Source organism: Dromiciops gliroides, chromosome 2, assembly GCF_019393635.1.
Source record: "Dromiciops gliroides isolate mDroGli1 chromosome 2, mDroGli1.pri, whole genome shotgun sequence".
In the NCBI taxonomy this organism is placed as follows: Eukaryota; Metazoa; Chordata; class Mammalia; order Microbiotheria; family Microbiotheriidae; genus Dromiciops; species Dromiciops gliroides.
The window spans coordinates 678,044,133-678,062,523 of record NC_057862.1 but is presented as its reverse complement, the minus strand read 5'-3'; the positions used below and the strand labels follow the sequence as shown (position 1 = coordinate 678,062,523).

The 18,391-nt window shown below is 45.0% G+C and overlaps 1 protein-coding gene across 7 annotated transcripts in view; it reads left to right on the top strand.

Moving 5' to 3' along the window:
- EXOC6B (exocyst complex component 6B) overlaps positions 1-18,391 on the top strand; it is a 606,916-nt gene that overhangs the window by 222,427 nt on the left and 366,098 nt on the right. For 4 of the 7 annotated variants that reach the window (XR_006354775.1, XM_043983600.1, XM_043983598.1 and 1 more), the window contains exon 7: positions 10,656-10,835. Coding sequence is in view for 6 of the 7 variants with exons in the window: in XM_043983600.1 (XP_043839535.1) it covers positions 10,656-10,835 (180 nt within the window). In the remaining variant the exon portion in view is untranslated. The remainder of the gene's footprint in view (positions 1-10,655; positions 10,836-18,391) is intronic. The other 3 variants (XM_043983601.1, XM_043983599.1, XM_043983595.1) reach the window with 1 other exon arrangement.

The following is an 18,391-nucleotide window of genomic DNA, read 5'->3' as shown; positions in this document are numbered from 1 at the left end:
TTGTAGTCAGAAAATCATGCCCTCTATTTTAGAGGAAGGGACTTCAGAGGTCATACAGGCCACTCGCATTGCTTTACTTGAGGAAATCATGGTAAAGAGATGTTAAAATGATTTGCTGAAGCTCATGTGGTAAGTGGCTACCCAGGAGAGGATGAGTGTTGAGATCCTCCCTGAGTCTGATGGTTCTTTCCACTACATTGCATGTGCTTACTCCATTCTCTTCATTATTTTTGTAACATTCCTGTGGGGAAATCAGGTTGTCTGAAGATTTTTCTACAACCCATACTGACAGGAAACACTGAAGGTAGTTCCATCTGAGTAGGCTAGGCCTGAGGAAGGTTTGATAGTATACTTAACAGGATTCTCCTGGATCTTGTTAGTGGAATTTGCAGCACTTGACCTTCTGAGGGGTCAGAAGCACTACTTGGTGTGTGCTTGCTTGTTCTTTTAGCCAGTTGTTATTCTTTACAAATATAGATTCAGAGTGTTGGTAGGGATTGAATGAAGACTTTTGGCCTGGAGATAAAAGTACATTTAAGCCATTTTGGAGAGATGAGAATCTGTCCTACCTTCCAAGAGCCAGAATGATGTAATTCTGTGGCTTCCTGTAGGGATCACATCAAGGATTCACATGTCTCTTTAGGTAGTATAAAAAAAATAGAGTCTTACTGTTTACAGTCCTCCTCTTGAGCCGAAGTGTTGGAAAATCTACACATACCATGTAAGACACATTTGGTTGTCTTGAAATAGAATGCTAGGTAGGCAGGGATTTACATTTTATAGGGCAAGCCTTTCTTAGCATTTGGGAGCCAGGGTTCAAATCCAGATCTGTTATGGTCCACTTACCACTTTGACTTGGTAAACGCTCTGTGTTCCAGTTTTTTCTTTTCTGCAGCCTTCTGGTTTTTAGGCATTGAGCCTGATTTTGAACACTCATCTAAAGCATTGGGGCAGTATGTATGTAGAGCACTGATCCTAGACTCAAGGCAGAGACTTGGGCTTCCATCTCGTCTCTGACACACATGTACAGAGCCCAACCAAACAAACCAACACCTCCAAATACATGGACTGCGAAGGTTGGGGGGGCGGCGACCTTTTATGCTTCTTTCAAATCACACCCCAAATGCCACCCACACAAGGCCATCCCTGATGCCCCCAGTTGTTTTTATTCCCTTTTGAAATGCCTTTGTATTTATTTACTTGTGCATGTGTTGTGTTATTCTTGTTCCACAGATAATGTAAGCTCTCTGAGGGGGAGAAATCTCCTCCATCCCTCCCTTTCTCATGCTCCATCATCGACCCTTTGAAATCACAATTAGAAACCTCATTGAGCAGGGTTCTGAAGGGTTTCCATGTTGTTGTTCTTTATAACATCATGGATCATTGTTGAGATTTTTCTTCTGGCTCTGCTTTTGTCATAGGATGACACCTAGAACTAGAAAGGTCCTAGAGCTTGCCTAGGCCATCCTGCTCATTTTGCCAGATGAAGAGCCTGAAGCCCAGAGAGGGGAAGTCATTTGTGGCAGAGCCTTGACCTTGGGCCTAATGACTCCACATTCCGAGCTCTTCCATTGTACGGAGAGAAGTCAGTTTAGTGCCAGAAGAGACCTCGGAGGTCACCTAGTCCAATGCCTCTCCCTCCTAACAATATTCCACATAAATAATCTCAAAATAGTTTGGCCTGAGCATCTGTACAGGAAAGAGAAAATGGTGAAGAGTGCCAGGTTATCCTGTAGAGTTGGACGGACAGCCTATTGACGTTGCCCTGGTCTGTATAAAGAGATGATTCGGACCTAGACTTAAGGAGGGCGATGACAATGGCCAGGAAATTACAAATTTCCCTTAATGATCTGAAGTCTGTATGTGGTTTTTGTTTGTTTGTTTGTTTTTTGGTTTTTTTTAGTGAGGCAATTGGGGTTAAGTGACTTGCCCAGGGTCACACAGCTAGTAAGTGTTAAGTGTCTGAGGTCAGATTTGAATTCAGGTACTCCTGAATCCAGGGCCGGTGCTCTATCCACTGCGCCATCTAGCTGCCCCCCTGTATGTGGTTTTAAAAAAATTATTTTTATTTTGTTAAATGGTTCCAAATTACTTATAAAAGGGGCAGCTAGGTGGTGTAGTGGATAAAGCCCTGGCCCTGGATTCAAGAGGACCTGAGTTCAAATCTGGCCTCAGACACTTGACTCTTACTAGCTGTGTGACCCTGGGCAAGTCACTTAACTCTCATTGCCCCACCAAAAACAAAACAAAACAGAACAGAACAAAAAAACCAAATTACTTGTAAAAAAAATTAACAATCGTTTAAAAAAATTTTGAGTTCCAAATGCTCTCCCTCCCTCTTGTTCCTCCCCCTTACTAGAGAAATTTTTACTATAAATGTGAGGTCATGCCAACCATATTTCCATATTAGCTATGTTGCAAAAGAAAACACAAAGAAAATAAAACAACAAAAATAAAGTTAAAAAAAGTATGCTTCAATCTGTATTGAGTTTATCAGTTCTCTCTTTGGAGGTGGATAGGAATTTTCATTATGGGTCCTTTGGAATTGTCACGCATCATTGTCTTAATCAGGGGAGCTAAGTCTTTCACAGTTGATCATCCTTGCAATGTTGCTGTTACTGTGTACAATGTTCACCTGCTTCTGCTCATGTCACTTTGCATGAGTTCATACAAGTCTTGGCAGTTTTCTCTGAAACCATCCTGCTCACCATTCTTCTATAGCATGGTTGTGTTCCCTCACAATCATACACCACAACTTATTTAGCCATTCCTTAATTGATAGGTATTTTCTTGATTTCTAATTCTTTGCTACCACAAAAAGAGCTGCCATAAATATTGTCCAAAAATAAGACCATTTCCCTTTTCTTTGATCTCTTTGTGATACAAACCTAGTAGTACAATTGCTGGGTCAAAGGGTATACAGTTTAATAACCCTGTGGACTTAGTTACAAATTGTACTCAGGAATGGTTGGGCCATTTTACAATTCCATCAGCAGTACATCAGTGTCCCAATTTTTCTGCATTCCTCCTGCATTTATTTTTGTTTTGTCATGTTAGCCAATTTGAGAGGTATGAGGTGGTATCCTAGAGTTATTTTAATTTTAATTTTTCTAATCAGTACATATTTAGAACATTCTTCATGTGACCATTGAAAGCTTCGATTTCTTCTGGCTTAGTCTTTCTTAACTATTTATTATTAACTGAGGGATAGCTCTTTTTTTTATAAATTTGGCTCAGTTCCCTATCTATTTGAGAAGTAAGGCCTTAATCAGAGAAAGTTGTTGAAAAATTTCCCCCATTTCCTGTTTTCCTTCTAATTTTGGTTGCATTAGTTTTGTTTATGCAAAAGTTTTTTAATTTTATGTAAACAAAATGATCTGGTTTTACATCCTGTGAACTTTTCTATCTAGTTTGGTCATAAACTCTTCCCCCCCCCTTTTTTTTTTTTTTGGTGGTTTTTTTTTTTTGTGGGGGAGGCAATTGGAGTTAAGTGACTTGCCCAGGGTCACACAGCTAGTAAATGTCAAGTGTCTGAGGCCGGATTTGAACTCAGGTCCTCCTGAATCCAGGGCCGGTGCTTTATCCAGTGCGCCACCAAGCTGCCCCCTACTCTTTTGGTACATTTTCCCATGCTCCCCTAGTTTACTTATGATATTACCCTTTATGTAAAGACTGTAATTTTGCCAGCCTGCAGAATTGTAAAACATGCTATATTGAAAAGACTTTGGGCTTCATGTCAGAAGACTCATATTTAAGTCCCACCTTTCCCACTTAACCTTGGGCAAATGACTTTCACTTTGGGGGCTTTCCTTTCTTCATAGATGAGCCAGAGATCATCCATCCTCTTCCGGGTTCCATGGATTTGTCAGAAGGCTCCAAGGACCGTATGTGGGAAGAGCGCGGCGAGGCTGATAAGCCTATGCCTTTGGGGATGTTGATGGTGCCTTCTGTCTCCCTTCCAGGTGCTAAGCCCAGGGCCTAGCATAGGCCGAGTGCTTTAATAAATGCTTATTGGCTGATGGCCTGAAAAATGAGTCTGGAGAAGTCCAGAGTAAATGGTTCCTGTGAGGAAAGGGAAATGTGAGAAAGTCAGGGCAGCCTCACAGGAGCAGAGGTATCATGCCAGCATGTGGGTGCCTTATGAGGCCTGTGACTGTGAAAGCATGAGTGACCTCTCCTGGGTACCACATCCTCATGGACGGGCCACAGCAATTGTTCTCAGCTCCTGAGGGCCCAAACCTGCCGCGCTTCTCCAGACCTAACTAGTCCTGGCCCTGCTCCCCACACATCTGTTCAATGGCCTCGACTCAGAGCTTCCCTTGGCCACCTTTGCCTTCAGGAACCTGCCCTCACTTCCAGGAGGCACAGAAGGTGGGCTTTGGGGAAGGCCAATTAGAATGAGCAAAGAAAGTGCAGATTAAGCCACCCCTACAGAAAGCCTTTCCTGATCACTAGAACCTCCCTTCTCTCCTCATTACTGGCTCTCTCGGGGTGTATATATATATATGTATGTATGGGTTTGTGTGCATGTATGCATGTGTGTATGTGCATGTACGTATATGCACACACGTGTATCTGTACACATACTGATGCGTTCTCTCTGGAGACAATATAAGCTCCTTGAAGGCAGGCATGGCTTCATTTTGGTGTTTTCACCCTTAGCCCTTAACACAATACCTGCTGTCACGTAGTAGATGCTTCAGAAAAGTTTGTGGCTAGAATGCCAGCCCCTGAAGAATGTTTTGGTGACAGGTCAGTTTGTTCTAGTTGTCGTAGTCATATTTTTGAGACCAGAGGAAGTTTTGTGTGGGAAGAAGCTTTGAACCAAGAATCTCTTTTGAGATCATCTGACTTGTTTGCGTATTTACCAACTTTCCCCCATCTTCCACCCAGTGCCCCTTTGCCTAGGCACATTTGTGTGAAAACAACTTAGGTTACTTAGGAGCTATTGCTTCTGCTTATTTTTTATGTCAAGTCTCTCTCTTCTTTTCTGATATTTTGGCTGCTTGCTGGGCAAGGTTGAGAGAGGAATGCAGAACTCTTTGTTTGAAACCCCCTCATTCTTGGAGTTACTACAGTGATTTGTAGGACTACCATAATAAGAGTACTCATGAACCAGGCAAATGGAAACCGGCTCTGGAGTCTTTCTTCTTGATCTTGCCATTGACTGGCCTGCTCTTACAGTTTTCTGGACCTCAGAAAACAGCAGTAAATCATGGGCTAGATTGTCATGCGGGCTGACTAATGCCAATGAGTTGAAACATTGGGAACATGGAAAAATTGAATGGTTGTCTGGGGAAATGTGACGGTCTCTTTGTCACCGTGGATCAAAGCTTTGCTGTGCCTCAGTTGCTCTCATTGTGGGCAGGCTGCTGACAGATCTTGTCAGATATGCTGACCCTCATCTTAGCAGTTCAATGTTGGCCTTTCTGTGGGTGAAGTTCTGGTAATTAGGTACAATCCTAAGTCTTCCAGTGAGTTCCCTGAGAGTAGGAACTGTTGGAATTCTGGCTTTGTACACCTCCTGAGAGCATACCACAGTATGTCTGCACGTAGTAAGCACTTACAAAAGGCTTGTTGATAAAATTGATTATCCCCTTTTTTCTTCCTGCTTATGATTCACTGATTATGTGACCAGAGCCACAAGTTTGCCAACCTTCAGCTCTTTTAGCCACTAGAGGGCAGTATTAGGCCAAGCTAAAGGCCTGAGCACCCTTAGGCATGAATTTTCATGCTTTCCACCTGGCCTATGGTACCTGGTATCCTTAAGGCTTGTAGGGCTTCACAAAATCCCTTGCTTTTGGCATTCCCTGATGCCAGGGTAAGTATTCTCTGCAGGTTTTCATGTATCCTTAGCCGGGTGATCAGAGGCAGCACTTGAGTCATCTATATCCCAAGCTGCCAACCACCCTTAGTGATGTCCCTTGTTCCCATGTCTTCTCCCATCCCTGGGGCGCTTTCCATGTTCCCTTCAGCTTCTTGGAGCCTCGAGCTCTTTTAAAGATCCAGACTTTTCCTGATTTTCCTTCTTGTTGGTTCTCCTACTTGTAGTGATCACGTTGCGCAGAGTGTATGTGGGGTGTGTGGGGAGTGTCAGCTCCTTGAGGTCAGGGACTGTGTATCTTCTGTATTTGATTTCTTAGCACTTAGCACATTACTTGGCACAAGGTTCTCTCCCCCCCACCCCCGCCCCCAGGGCAATGAGGGTTAAGTGACTTGCCCAGGGTCACATAGCTAGTTAAGTGTCTGAGGCCGGATTGTGTGTGTGTGTGTGTGTGTGTGTGTGTGTGAGCACAAGGTTCTTAATAAAGTCTGGTTGGTTCATTGAACAGTCCCGGTATCTTCAAGAGCGGTTCCTCCCTGGGAAGGCCCTCCGTTGATGAAATTAGACAAAAAAACAAATAAACAAATGATGTCCTCCCATCAATTCTCTGTTGGTTCATAGGAGAAAATTTGATTACCTTCATTAACAGATAGAACTAGCCCTGAAAAAGTTGCCGTGTAGTATGTGTCATTTCCTTCAGTAAATATTTAAGTCTTTGCCACATTTCTTTTGGAGGAATACGGAGTTGTGTAATACATAGTCCTTCCCTCAAGTTAGGTAAGCAAGACACATGCATGTGAAAAGATAGCTAATTATTCCTTAATCTGAATTTTTGTTTTTGTCTGTTGTCTCTCACAACCTGGCCTGGTGTGGGGTTGTTTTCCATGACTGCTCATGTATAATTTGTATTGAGTTGTTTGAGTTCCTGGGGTGGGGGTGTGGTGGGGGGGGGGAGGAAGAGAAGTTGGAACACAAAGTTTAAAAGAAATTGATGTCAAAATTTGCTTTTACGTGTAATTTGGAAAAGATAGCTAATTATACAAAGCAATATGTATAATTGTCAGAAATTGCACTGTGGGTTCTACAGGAAAAGGAAAATGTTCTCTCGGTGGTCAGAAGAGGGGAGGATCACTATTGGGGAGTGCCAGACAAGGACAAGGAAGATCCAGGGTCCTTAAAGAGGCCTCTCATCCAAAGCTCTTCTTTTTACAGTGAGGAAACAGGCTTAGAGAGTGATTCACTCTAACTTGTCCAGGGTCACATACATATAGTAAGTAGCAGGGCCAGGATTTGAACTCGGGTTCAGTGACTCCAAATTTAGCTGTCTATCTGAGGAATGTGTTTGGGAGGCTAAGAAGGTGGAGCATCCCTTGCAGGAGTGGGGTTCGGAGGCTTGCACCAAGGTGTAGTGGTAGAAATGCGCAGTGTGCTAATGGGACAGTGAAGAACTCTGTCTGCTCAGAGGCGATAGTTTGGGTTAGATTCTAGTTCTAGTTGGACACCAGCAGTAGGATTGGGGCAGAGTTTGGAGGGCCTTGAATGGCAGGCTCCAGTGTGGACTTTACCATGATCAGTAAAGTTATCAGTGAATGGACATCCTGCCAAAGATGTGTTAGAAACCCTTGTCTGATAGGGTTACGTGCAGGATGGAGTAGAACAAGGAAGGGATGGAGTTTGAGACGAGGATGGGATCGCCAAGTGCAGAGTCTTCACGGAGAGTTGAAAATGTGTGTGCAGAAGTCAGGATTGGGGAGTTCTTCACATACAGATGATCAGTGAAACCCTGAGAACAGATGAGACTGTTAAGGGATAGAATGTGAGAGATGACCTACAACTGGTCACAGCTACTGCGATGAAAGGAAAAGGAGCTGAGAGCCCAGGGAATGAAGAAGTGACCAGAACTGGGCTGCCAAGATAAGATGGTGCCACGGAGAATTAAGAAGGAGAAATAGTCAAGAAACAGTTTCCATATTTGGTCACCAGTGCCAAATGTGGGACATCAAAAGAATCTGCTCCCTCCTCCTGGGCTTTGCCCTCTCCCACCCTCTGGAGAGCCTCACTTAGTGAGCGCTGGCTCTGGAGGTGCTCTGTTGCAGTGCTGATTTTTGTGGGCTCTTATTTAAAGTGCCATTGTTTGGGGCTCCAGTTATTCTCTTGTGTTGATTGCTTTTTAATTTTCTGCTTTTTCCATCCGCCCCCTGGAAACATTTTGGTTGCTATTAGGTGGTAATTTGCATTCGTATCCACAGCAGTGACAATGGGGCCAATTCATCATTCTGTGCTTTTGCTGTGGCGCTCACTCATCCAGTGGCCTGTCTGCTTGCCAGACCAGCATTGACTGCTCCCTTTCATAGAATGAAATAAGCTCCGTGGTGCTTTAAGGCGAAATGACTTGCCCATTGACCCTAACAGAGAGCCAGGCTAGAACTTCTAGCACTTTGATTTTTAGTGGGGGGGTGGGGGGGTGGGGGGGGGAGAGTTCTTTGACTAAGTAGCACCTTACCTGACTATCTACTCTCCAGCTTTCTGGTTTGGTCCAATTTACAGAATCACTGAAGAAAGTAGATGCCCTTTCTTTGGAGAGAAAGGATTCAGTTCTGTTACCCTGGGGGTTTAAGTGATCTTGAGAATGGCTGTGAGTGTGGACTTAATTGCAAGGCCAATTTAAAGGTTTCTGGCCTCCTTCTCCACCTTTGTTTAAGTAACAGAGGCCATTGTGCCCTGGGGTAAGTTGAAGCATAATGCCAATGGATCATGGACAGTCAAAAAAGTTTATTTCTTTCCTTCTCTCTCTCTCTCTCTCTCTCTCTCTCTCTCTCTCTCTCTCTCTCTCTCTCTCCCCCCCCCTCCCTCTCTCCCTCTCTCTCCTTTTTTTGCAAGCCTCTGGAATACATGGTCTTTCTTTTTCATGTTCCTGGCAGAAATGAGCTCTCCCAGTTCATTTTTTCCTTTTTTTTCCTTTTCTTGCTCATCCAGTATGTTATTGGGCTAACACCCATTGGCATACACTGCTTTATTCTTGACATTGATGTTGAACTCATTCAGAAGATTTGAAGGTCTCCTGCCATCAGCCACAGGAACCACTCTGCTGAGCTAGTTTCCCCTCTCCCTGTGTCCAGTGGAGAAGTGTCACACACAGATTAGGAATTTACAACCTTATTGTTGATGCTGTGCGATTTTATATTTAGTCTTTTTTTGTGCCTGCCTGAATCCCAGTTCATTTTCAGTTAGTAGTGTTGAGCTAAGCTCTAACACTTCCTTCCCCTTCACAAGTGCAAAAGGGGAAACCTTTTCATTCCTGCTTCCCAGAGATTAAGGTCATAGAAACCCCAGTGGGGTCAGCTAGTTCATTCCTCTGGATCAGACTTCTTCATCCCCTCAGTGGAATCTCACTGGAATATTTTAAGTGAAATGGGTCAAATATCATAGAATTAAAGGAAAACAAATTTCACTCAAACTCTGAACCTGTAAGGTCTCGAGGTGGCATTTATTATCCTGACAACAGTTGTCAGGAGCTGAACTCCTTTACCCCAAGGCATGAGCTGCTGGGATGAGAGATGACTTTAACCTCATAAAGAGGGCAGGCAGAGGAGTGTCATGTGCAGTCATGAGCTCTGGAGCCCGAGAGTGTCTGCTCAAACCAGGGGGTTGGACCCAGTGGCTTTTGAGGCCTCTTTTGGTCCTGCTTCTGTGAACCTCTTTTTATCATGTGCCAGGAAAGCTACCACATATACTTGTGGTGGTGGGACCCACGGCAGGTCACTAACCCTTTCTGTGCCTCAGTTGTAAAATAGGGGCAATAATAATACCTGCCCTCCCGCCCCCCAGGGTTGTTTTGAGAAGCAAATGAGTTAACTTAGGTACACTGCTTTGTGAACCTCACATCACTACAGAGCCACAAGCTGTTCAGCATTGATTTAAAGTTGGGAGTGATCCTGGAGAAACTTAGCCCAACTCCTTGATTCTTCAAAAAATAAGTTGTTATTGATATCTTTTTACATTGCCTAGAGTTCTCCCTATACCCATACTCTCTTCCTGTCAGAAAGCCATCCATCAGGACAAAGACTTCTTCTTCTTCTTTTTTTTTTTTTTTTTAAGAAAAGGAGGAAGCAAATCCAGCCTTGAACATTGGACACTAGGTGTGTGACCCTGGGCAAGTCACTTAACCCCAATTGCCTCACCCCCCCTCCCAATAGAATAAAAAATAGGTAAAGAAAAGGAGGAAGAAGAGAAAGAAATCAGCAAAACAGATCAATAGACAATGTTGCCCCCACCTCTACAAAGGAGTTAGGGGAGGTGTCTCCTAAGCTCTCTTTTTTGGGGTCATGCTTGTTCTTTGTAGTTTTGTGGTACTTATTTTCAGTTTTTCCCCCATTTACAGTGTTGATGTCATCCTGTGTATTGTTTTTTGGCTCTGCTTGTATAATGGAATTTCTCTGTTATAAGAATTGATGAATATGAGAAATACAGAGAAGCACAGGAAGACTTAGATGAACTGATGCAGAATAAAGTCAACCCACCTGTCTTATTTTTATAGATGATGAAACTAGTCCTGAATTGCAAAGTGATTTGCCTGAGATCTCCCAAATAGTCTTTGTGTGATCTGGGATCCAGTGGGAGGCTCTCTGGTTATCTTTTCATTAAGGAAACAGTGAATTTTCCAGGTCACAATAGGACATTAAAAGTGTATGCACTGTCCTGATGGATTCTTAAGGACGTATGTGTTGACATATTTCTTTGATGTGTTTTCTAAAAAGTTCTCATTTTTTAAAAAAGAACTATGAATGTTCTCTTCCCTAACTTAATTTCTTAACTTCTGCTTTTGTCATAGGCACAGCAGCAAAGGAACCTGGATAACATCATCTCACAACAACCCCGAATAGGCAGCAGGAAAAAATCCAAGAAAGATGCATATACCAGCTTGGATACAGAGATAGAAAGCACTAGCCCCAAGTCTGAGCAAGATTCAGGGATTCTGGATGTTGAAGATGAAGAAGAGGACGAAGAGGTAATCGGTGTCTGACCTGGGGGATGGGAGATGCCTGCTGGAAGGTCACGTGCCGATCTGGCATCCGGAAGCTCAGAGTTCACCTTTCAAGAAACCAGTGAACAAAACTCAGAATTTGTGAAGCAGTTAGTCAGGGAGCAATCCTTCAGCTCACTGGTGGATTTTTCGTCCTTGAAAAGGAGCCGTTTTCTTTCCTTTGTCCGTGAGAGCAGCAGCCACATAGATGAGGAGGGGCCTCGAGGGTGGGTGGTTGGCCCTGGTTCAGAACTTGAAGTCAGTATTTTAGGACGAAGCAGAGACAAGCTCCTCCCCATGGGGGCTCAAGGGTAGTGTAGATTACAAACACACTTAGGTTTCAGAAGGGTTTCTAGTGCATTATTGAGAGAAGCTCTAACAACAGAACCAGTTACCATTCATGTAGTCCTTTAAGACTCTTCATACACTTGCGTATGTTATCTCATTTCCTCCTTACCACCGTCATCCTCTCCATTTTACAGTTGAGGAAACTGAGGCCAAGCTCAGTTACGTGTCTTGGCTGGCGTTACCCAGCTGCCAACTGGCCAAATGAGGATTTGCATTCCAATCTGAGGATCCAGAGTCCAATATCACCCCCAAGCCATTGGAATCAGGGCTGGTCCCTCCCTCAGATTCTCCCTGCCTGCCACTCTCAGGCAGGCAGTCACCCATGCTATTACTGCACACGTGTCATCTTCTTTGTTGGCAGAAGTGGACGGGGTTTCAAAGGGCTTCCCCTTAGTCTTTGTGTCCTGGAGCCTGGGGAATGCTTCACCTTCATGCTGACCATCCCTGTTTAGAATGTTCCTTGTCTCATGTGCTTCACAACTGTTCGTCATGTCTTAGGATCGGATGCTTTTCTAGAAGGATTGTGATTCCCTTGGTTCTCTTTGGAAAAGTGACTGTACAAGTCCCCTTTTGAGAGTGATTGCATTTTTGTGCATGAATGAGAGAGAACTGTACTTCTCTGCATGGATAAGAACCCACCTGAACCTCACATTATGGAGAGAGACAGGGTTCTTTACTGGGGTTGCCACTTAACACAGCTTGTCTTGAAAACTGCTTTGTAGGAGTCCACACTGAGGGACACTGGCCATTTTCCTGAAGACTGGGGAATGGTTGGGATTTTCTGCATTTGTTTAAAGAGGGTGGGAGAAATGGCCCCTTGGTTCCTGAGAGACATGTATCCGTCTTAAAGATAATGATCTTCCCCCTCCCCCCTCCCATTTGCCTTGTCTGCTTCAGAAACATTATCCAGCCCACCTTGCAGGTACCTTTGCGAGACCCATTAGTTGTGACAAACGACAGCATTTCTTGATGACATTTCCCTTTTCCAAGAGACCAGACGAACTCTTTTATTTTAGGGTACTTACTAAGCTCCTGGTATCATGCTGTGGGTTGGGGCCACCTCATCCCACCAGACAAGCCACAATTCCTGTAGTCTGTGGTAACAGACCATAAGTGGAAGATAGTTAAGTGAGAAGATTAAGTCATGATATTGTAACGATTGGAATGACGCCACCTGCTGGAGACTTACCGTAGAAGAGTTCCACCCATGAAGCGAAGGTTTTTGAGGGCAAGACCAGGAGTCTTTTCTTTGGCGGCAGGAAGTGACGTGGGCGAGTGGGAGGAGGAAAGAAGAGACTGGCGCTCAGTCTCGCGCTCTTTCCTCTGGACTCTGGCGGAGAGCGGAGCTAGGAATGTGCTCTCCCTTTAATAGATAGGAATCTAGGCCTTTCTCTTTACCAAATTCTTATTCTCCTTAATAAATGCTTAAAAGTCTAACTCTTGCTAAAGCTTATAATTTATTGGTGACCACTCATTAGATATTTTAGACAGTTTAGCTAGAATTTTAGCCCTTAACAATATCTACAAATGGGCTTCATCTCTCAGTGACCACTTACCAGGTGGGAACCAGGCGTGGCAAGGCCTGACTCTTGGTTCTCAGGACAAGTTCCTGTGCATCGTTCTTCCCTAGTCTCCTTGTTGCTTTCTTCCCCTCCAGAGTCCAAAGAGGATGAAGGCGATGAAGCACTTAGGGTTTTCTGGGAAGGAGGTACTATATGAACGGCATAGGGAATTGGTATCCATCAATCGCCTTTAGCCCCAAGTCACGTAGTCTTGGGTTTAAGGCTCAGTTGGTTTTCCTGCTTTCATCTTTTATGGCAGAGTTCAGCATTTCATTTGTCATAGAAATTCTTTCTCTCTCTCTCTCTCTGAATCCCTACCATATATTTATTTATTTCTCTGTTGGGATCTCTTTCGAGCAGGCATTCTTGATGTCAAACCTCATGCGGTGAATTGTTTATTTAGATGTCTCCAGACTGGTTTCTTGGCATATTCCTTGCATGGCATGAAGAAATCCTTTCGATAAGGTCTTCTGCGACCCACTGGGTCATGCTGACCTTCATTCCTCACATTTTTTCAGCAGGTCTCATCAAGAGCAGCATGAATGGGTTCTAGGGAGATTGTATCTTTTTAGCTGGGTCATGGGCCCCCAAGGGACTTACTCAGGGGATAACTTCTATGCAAGGTCATTACCCAAAAAACTCGAGGTGAATGCTGGATAGAGAAGGCCTGTCTCTAACCTGGACTCTACCACCTCAGTGGCTTTGGACAGTAATGAGAAGAACTCACTTTGGTGTTTTTCCCCACTGCTTTTAGCTTTACAAAGCATCCTCCTAACACCCCTCCCTCCTAACATCCCTAATTTCACAGGTGGGTAAACTGAGGCCCAACCTGGTTCCTCTATGAGCCTCAGTTTCCTTATGTGTAAAATGAGTGATTGAACCAGGTGATCTCCTTTCCAGCTCTAACCCAGCGATCCTGAGTGAAGAAAGTATTGATGAAGTGCTTTCTCTGTGCTAAGTGCTGGGGGTAAAAATGAAAGGGAGTCTCTGCTCTCTAGTGGCATGCACACCACCTGTGGGATTCAACTGCAAGGGCAGAAATCACTTCTATTATTAATTAAACCGTATCAGTTTCTATTATTGAACTCTTGGACAGAGCCAAGGACTTCGGTGTCAAGAACTTGATTTTCCAGATTTTTAGTAGCTGTGGTTGCTCCCCCACAAAGCAATACCAGTGACCGGGGCGGGGGGGGGGGGTAGCCACGCCTCAGCCTCATGGGCTCTCCTCTCTGCTATCAGCAGTTGGGGTTCATGGTGGCAGGGAGAGCTCTGTCCACAGTGATTCCCTCCGTGATGGCTGGAAGTCACGCTGACAGGCGTGTGGGCACTGCCCTTCCCAAGGCCCTTGGATTCGGGAACCACGGCTCTCTACAAGGGAGCCTGAGGGGAGGTGGGGATAGGAGTATAGGTGATTGCAGGGGTTTGACTTGCCTGGCACATGCTGGCTCCTGTCTTTCCTTCAAGGCACGTGTGGGGTTCACCGGGCTTCTTGTAGTGGGAAACTTTGGAAGAAGGAGAAGAAGAAGAGGAGGAGGAGGAAGGCGATGACAACTAGCATTTATATGGAATGCATTAAGATTTGCAAAGCTCTACAAATATCCCATTTTATCCTCATAATTCTGGGAGGGAGGGAGGGAGAATTCTTATCACCCCCATTTTACAGTTGAGAAAACTGACTTGCCCAGAGTCATACGGCTGAGGCTGTCTGCGGCTGAATTTGCACTCAGGTCTTCTTGACTCCTGGTGCCACCTAGCTTCCTAAGTAAACAAATGCAGACTATAAACATTACCTAGCACTGCATGGAAAAAGGTTGTTTGATTCATTGTGACTGTAATGCTAGTCCTCTCTTCTGGAAGTCCGCAGTCCTGATTAGTGCACTTGCTCTGATGTCTGCTCATTCAGCTTTGGATAGAACCTTCCTTGAGATCATTTCCCAGGTCACAGGATCACAAATGCATGGCTGTAGGGCAGTTAGGAGGGGCTGTGGTTCAGTCTCCTAGTTTTACTGATAAAATAGAGGGTGATGAAATGATTTTCCCAGGGCCCCATAGGTGCAGAGTACTAGAGCAAGGATTCAGGCCTGGAGCACATTTTATTCCTGAGAGGAAGCTCTGACCTTGAAGGGGAGAGATGAGGTGCCTAGATTGTGGGCTGGGTGTGGGGGGACAGTGGAATGATGATGGGGGGCCATCTCACTGTGGTCTAACGGTAAGACAGAGATGACGTTTGAGGCCGGGGGAGCAGAGTCGCTTCTGGGCGACCCCCTCACCCCGCCCCTTCCCCAGTGGTGCTTGGCTTGTCAGAGCACCTAGACCCTTAGCAGTCAGAGCCCCAAAGGAAGACCCCAGGGAAGGGCAGGGACCACGGAATCCTCCGCGGTCAAAGGAAGCCGCCTTTACTAGTCTCAGCAAAATTCCGTCTCCAGGAAAAAGCCGTTTCATGAGGGGGTGGAGCGTGTGCTTCAAGGGCGCAGAAATGTGAAAGGCGGCGAGGAGGAAATGGAGCCCAGAGGAGGATGGTGGTGCCTGGAAGCAGCGGCAGGTCGGGGCGCTCGGCTCCCTCAGGAGGGCCCCGGTTCTCCCGCCACATGGGAGGAGCCATCACAGAGTCTATGGAGACTCCCTTCCCAGAAGCACGGGTGCTATGGGTGTGGCACCTCATCCCACAGTCTGTGGTGGAGAGTGGCATCATGGTGGAGTGTTGGGTCATGTGTACATAGCAGAGGATGGCTGGGCTGGTGCTGGACCAGATGCAGAGCGGGCACCTAGGTGGGCTTGCGGCAGCTCGCCCTCACTGGCCCGTGTCAGGAGGGCTCGGCCCCAGGGCCTGCCTGGCTTAAGTTGCCTGGGGCCTGGTGCTTGGAGATCTGCAGGAAGGGATGCCAGGCAGACCTGAGACTGGCTAGGTACAGTAGTCGCCACCTAGGAAATAAGAAGACAACCCGCAGCAATAAGAGTGCAGTGTGGTGTGAAGAGTCTGAAGGCCTTCCAGTGTGAGCGGACCAAACCCCACTGAGTCAGCCATGGGGCAGTGCCACCCAGACCTGCCAACCCACCCCCACGAGGTGCAGGCACTCACTGTGTGTTGTGGGGAAGGACACCGATACACCAGAGATGTCCAGAGGAGGCCTGCCAGGACGGTGGCCAAGGGCTTCATTCACGCCTGTGACAACTGGTTGAAAGAACTGGGGACGTTTTACTTTCTGACCGTCTCGTTTTAGGATTCCCTGCAGGTCCAAGATGCTGCTTTATAAATGTGGAAAGTGGAGCCTGGAGGAATTTCAGTGATTGTTGTCTGAGCCAGGCCCATGGCCCCAGCCTTGTGACCTTTGATGTAGTGCCCTCTCTGTTAGTCTGTGCTTCAGGGAAGGGGCAGAGGTTAAAGTCCACAATAAGATGAGAAATCCCCCAGTGAGAATTGGGTTTCAAGAAAGGGGCACAGCTTTACCATAGGATCCACTCCTGTCAAATCCAACCTCTTTTCTAGCTTCTTGGACCTGAATCTTGAGAATTATTTTGTATAAGAAATCACTTGTGTCTGAGGACGTATCCAGCAGTGGTGCCCCTGAGTCAAAGGGCATGCAGGTTGAGTGACCTTTCCAGATTACTTAATGCTGTCCAAAAATGTGGCCCGAGGTGCTGGGGATACAGCAAGCCCCTACCCTTGGGGCACTCACATGCCACTGCCAGTTTGGAGAGAGTATCAACAGCTGTTGAGGAAAGTTCTGTCTCTGTCTTGATTTCTTTCACTCTCTGTGTCTACATCCTTTCTTCTGCTCTATTCCTGTACACTTCTTAAATTCTGGTCAGTCAAGAAACCCTTAGCAAGCACTACCTTGTGCCAGGCACTGTGCTGAATGCTGAGGATAGAAATCAAACAAAAGATGGGCTTGCTGCTTTGAAAGAACTGCCAGTCTGATGGAGGAGATAACATGCAAAGGGCTCTGTACAAACAAGACAGATAATCAGGAGAGGGAAAGCAGCTGCATTCAGAGGGATCAGCCAAGGCTTCCTGGAGAAGGTCGGACCACCACCATTCCTTATCTCCTTATCTTCCAGAAAGTCTTCCATAGCTGGACATACCCACCTGGTGAATGAATGGCATCTGGTCTTTCTCTTAGAATTGCCTGCCTTAGTTTCCCCAGCTTTGAGGTATGAGATTAATGGAGCTAAATTTCTGTTTAGAATGAAAACTGTGTGATGTAAGGAGCATAGCATCTCTGGAATTTATAACTTAGGACTATTTCTCTTGGATGCCAAAGTAAGCAATCCAAGGTGCTCTCCCTTTATTGATCTAAATTCTAGTCTTTACTCAAGTTCCACTTTCTAATAATAACCACTCTAGTCCCCACAGATTTCTTCATTTTCTCAACATAAAGTCAGTTCTGTGCAGTTAGCATTTAATTGTTTCATATAAATTAGGTATATTACCTGTTTAGATTGTAATTTCCTTGGGAGTAGGGATCATGCCTTTTTCTTTCTGACCGTCACATGTTCCCTTCCCTTCCCCTCAAATACCCAGCCTGGTCCTGCAAGTTCTTTAAAAAAATAAAATAAAATATATATATATATATATATATATATATATATATATATATATCTCAGCAGTAAATATCTATAGAGGAAAATATCTATAGAGGGTCCTTTCCTCTGTACACAGGAGTTGTATTATCGACTAAACAATAGGAAACACTTTTCCTCTCCTTAATGTAGGCAGTAGAATTTTTGGACTGTGATAAGTGAATGAATTCCTCTAGCCCTAGGAATTTGTTAGGGGAAATCAGAATCACAGCATTAAATACCATTATCCGTTGGGGCAGGACACTTTGTGTCTTCCCCTTCCAGCCAGTCCTGGGCCACATACCTCATGATTCCAAAAACTATAGTTCGTGTCTAAATGCATCCAGTATTCCCTCCATCTATAGGAAAAGTAAAGTCATGCTAAGTTTGGGAGTAAAGGATTTTCGAGAAGCCCACTGCTATCAGGGGGAAGAGGGGAGATACTCGCTAGGTGTTTTCTGAGCATCATGCAGACAGGTAAGACTGATCTCCTGACCACAAAGAAGATGTCCTTTCAGGTAATTAGATGTTTTTTTTTTCTCTTTGCAGAAGAATGTCTGGTACATTTTAATAGCTTGAAGTTCTGGCTAATGCTCTGAAAGGGGCACCAAGTCTCTGTTTTCATTTCTCTCTACCAAGAAAGTGTTTTGGGTTGAACTGGTAATCCAGTCTTTTCAGTGTGGAAAGTGCCTGAAATCATCAGTGAACAGCATATCTAGATTCCAGAAAAGCCTTTATCAGACTCTTTATACCAATCAAGAGGCTTTGAGAGGTTTCTTAAGAAAGGAATAAATACCCGAAGGGATGTTGAAATAATGCTTGTGATGTGTGTGTTCTGGGATGGGAACAACAGAGCAGAAGCAGGCTAATGGGCCTTGGGCCCCATCTGCTCTCTATAGCATGATGAATTTCTTCTGTCCCTTCTTGCCTCCTGCAGATTCAGAGTATATGTGCTGGGAGTTTGATCATTGGCTCATTCATATTTAGGCTTTCCTTACAAAAGTACCACAATTCTTTTTCTTCATGTACAAGTAAATCTTGTGAGTTATGGGCCTGCCATGGTGGCAAAAACAG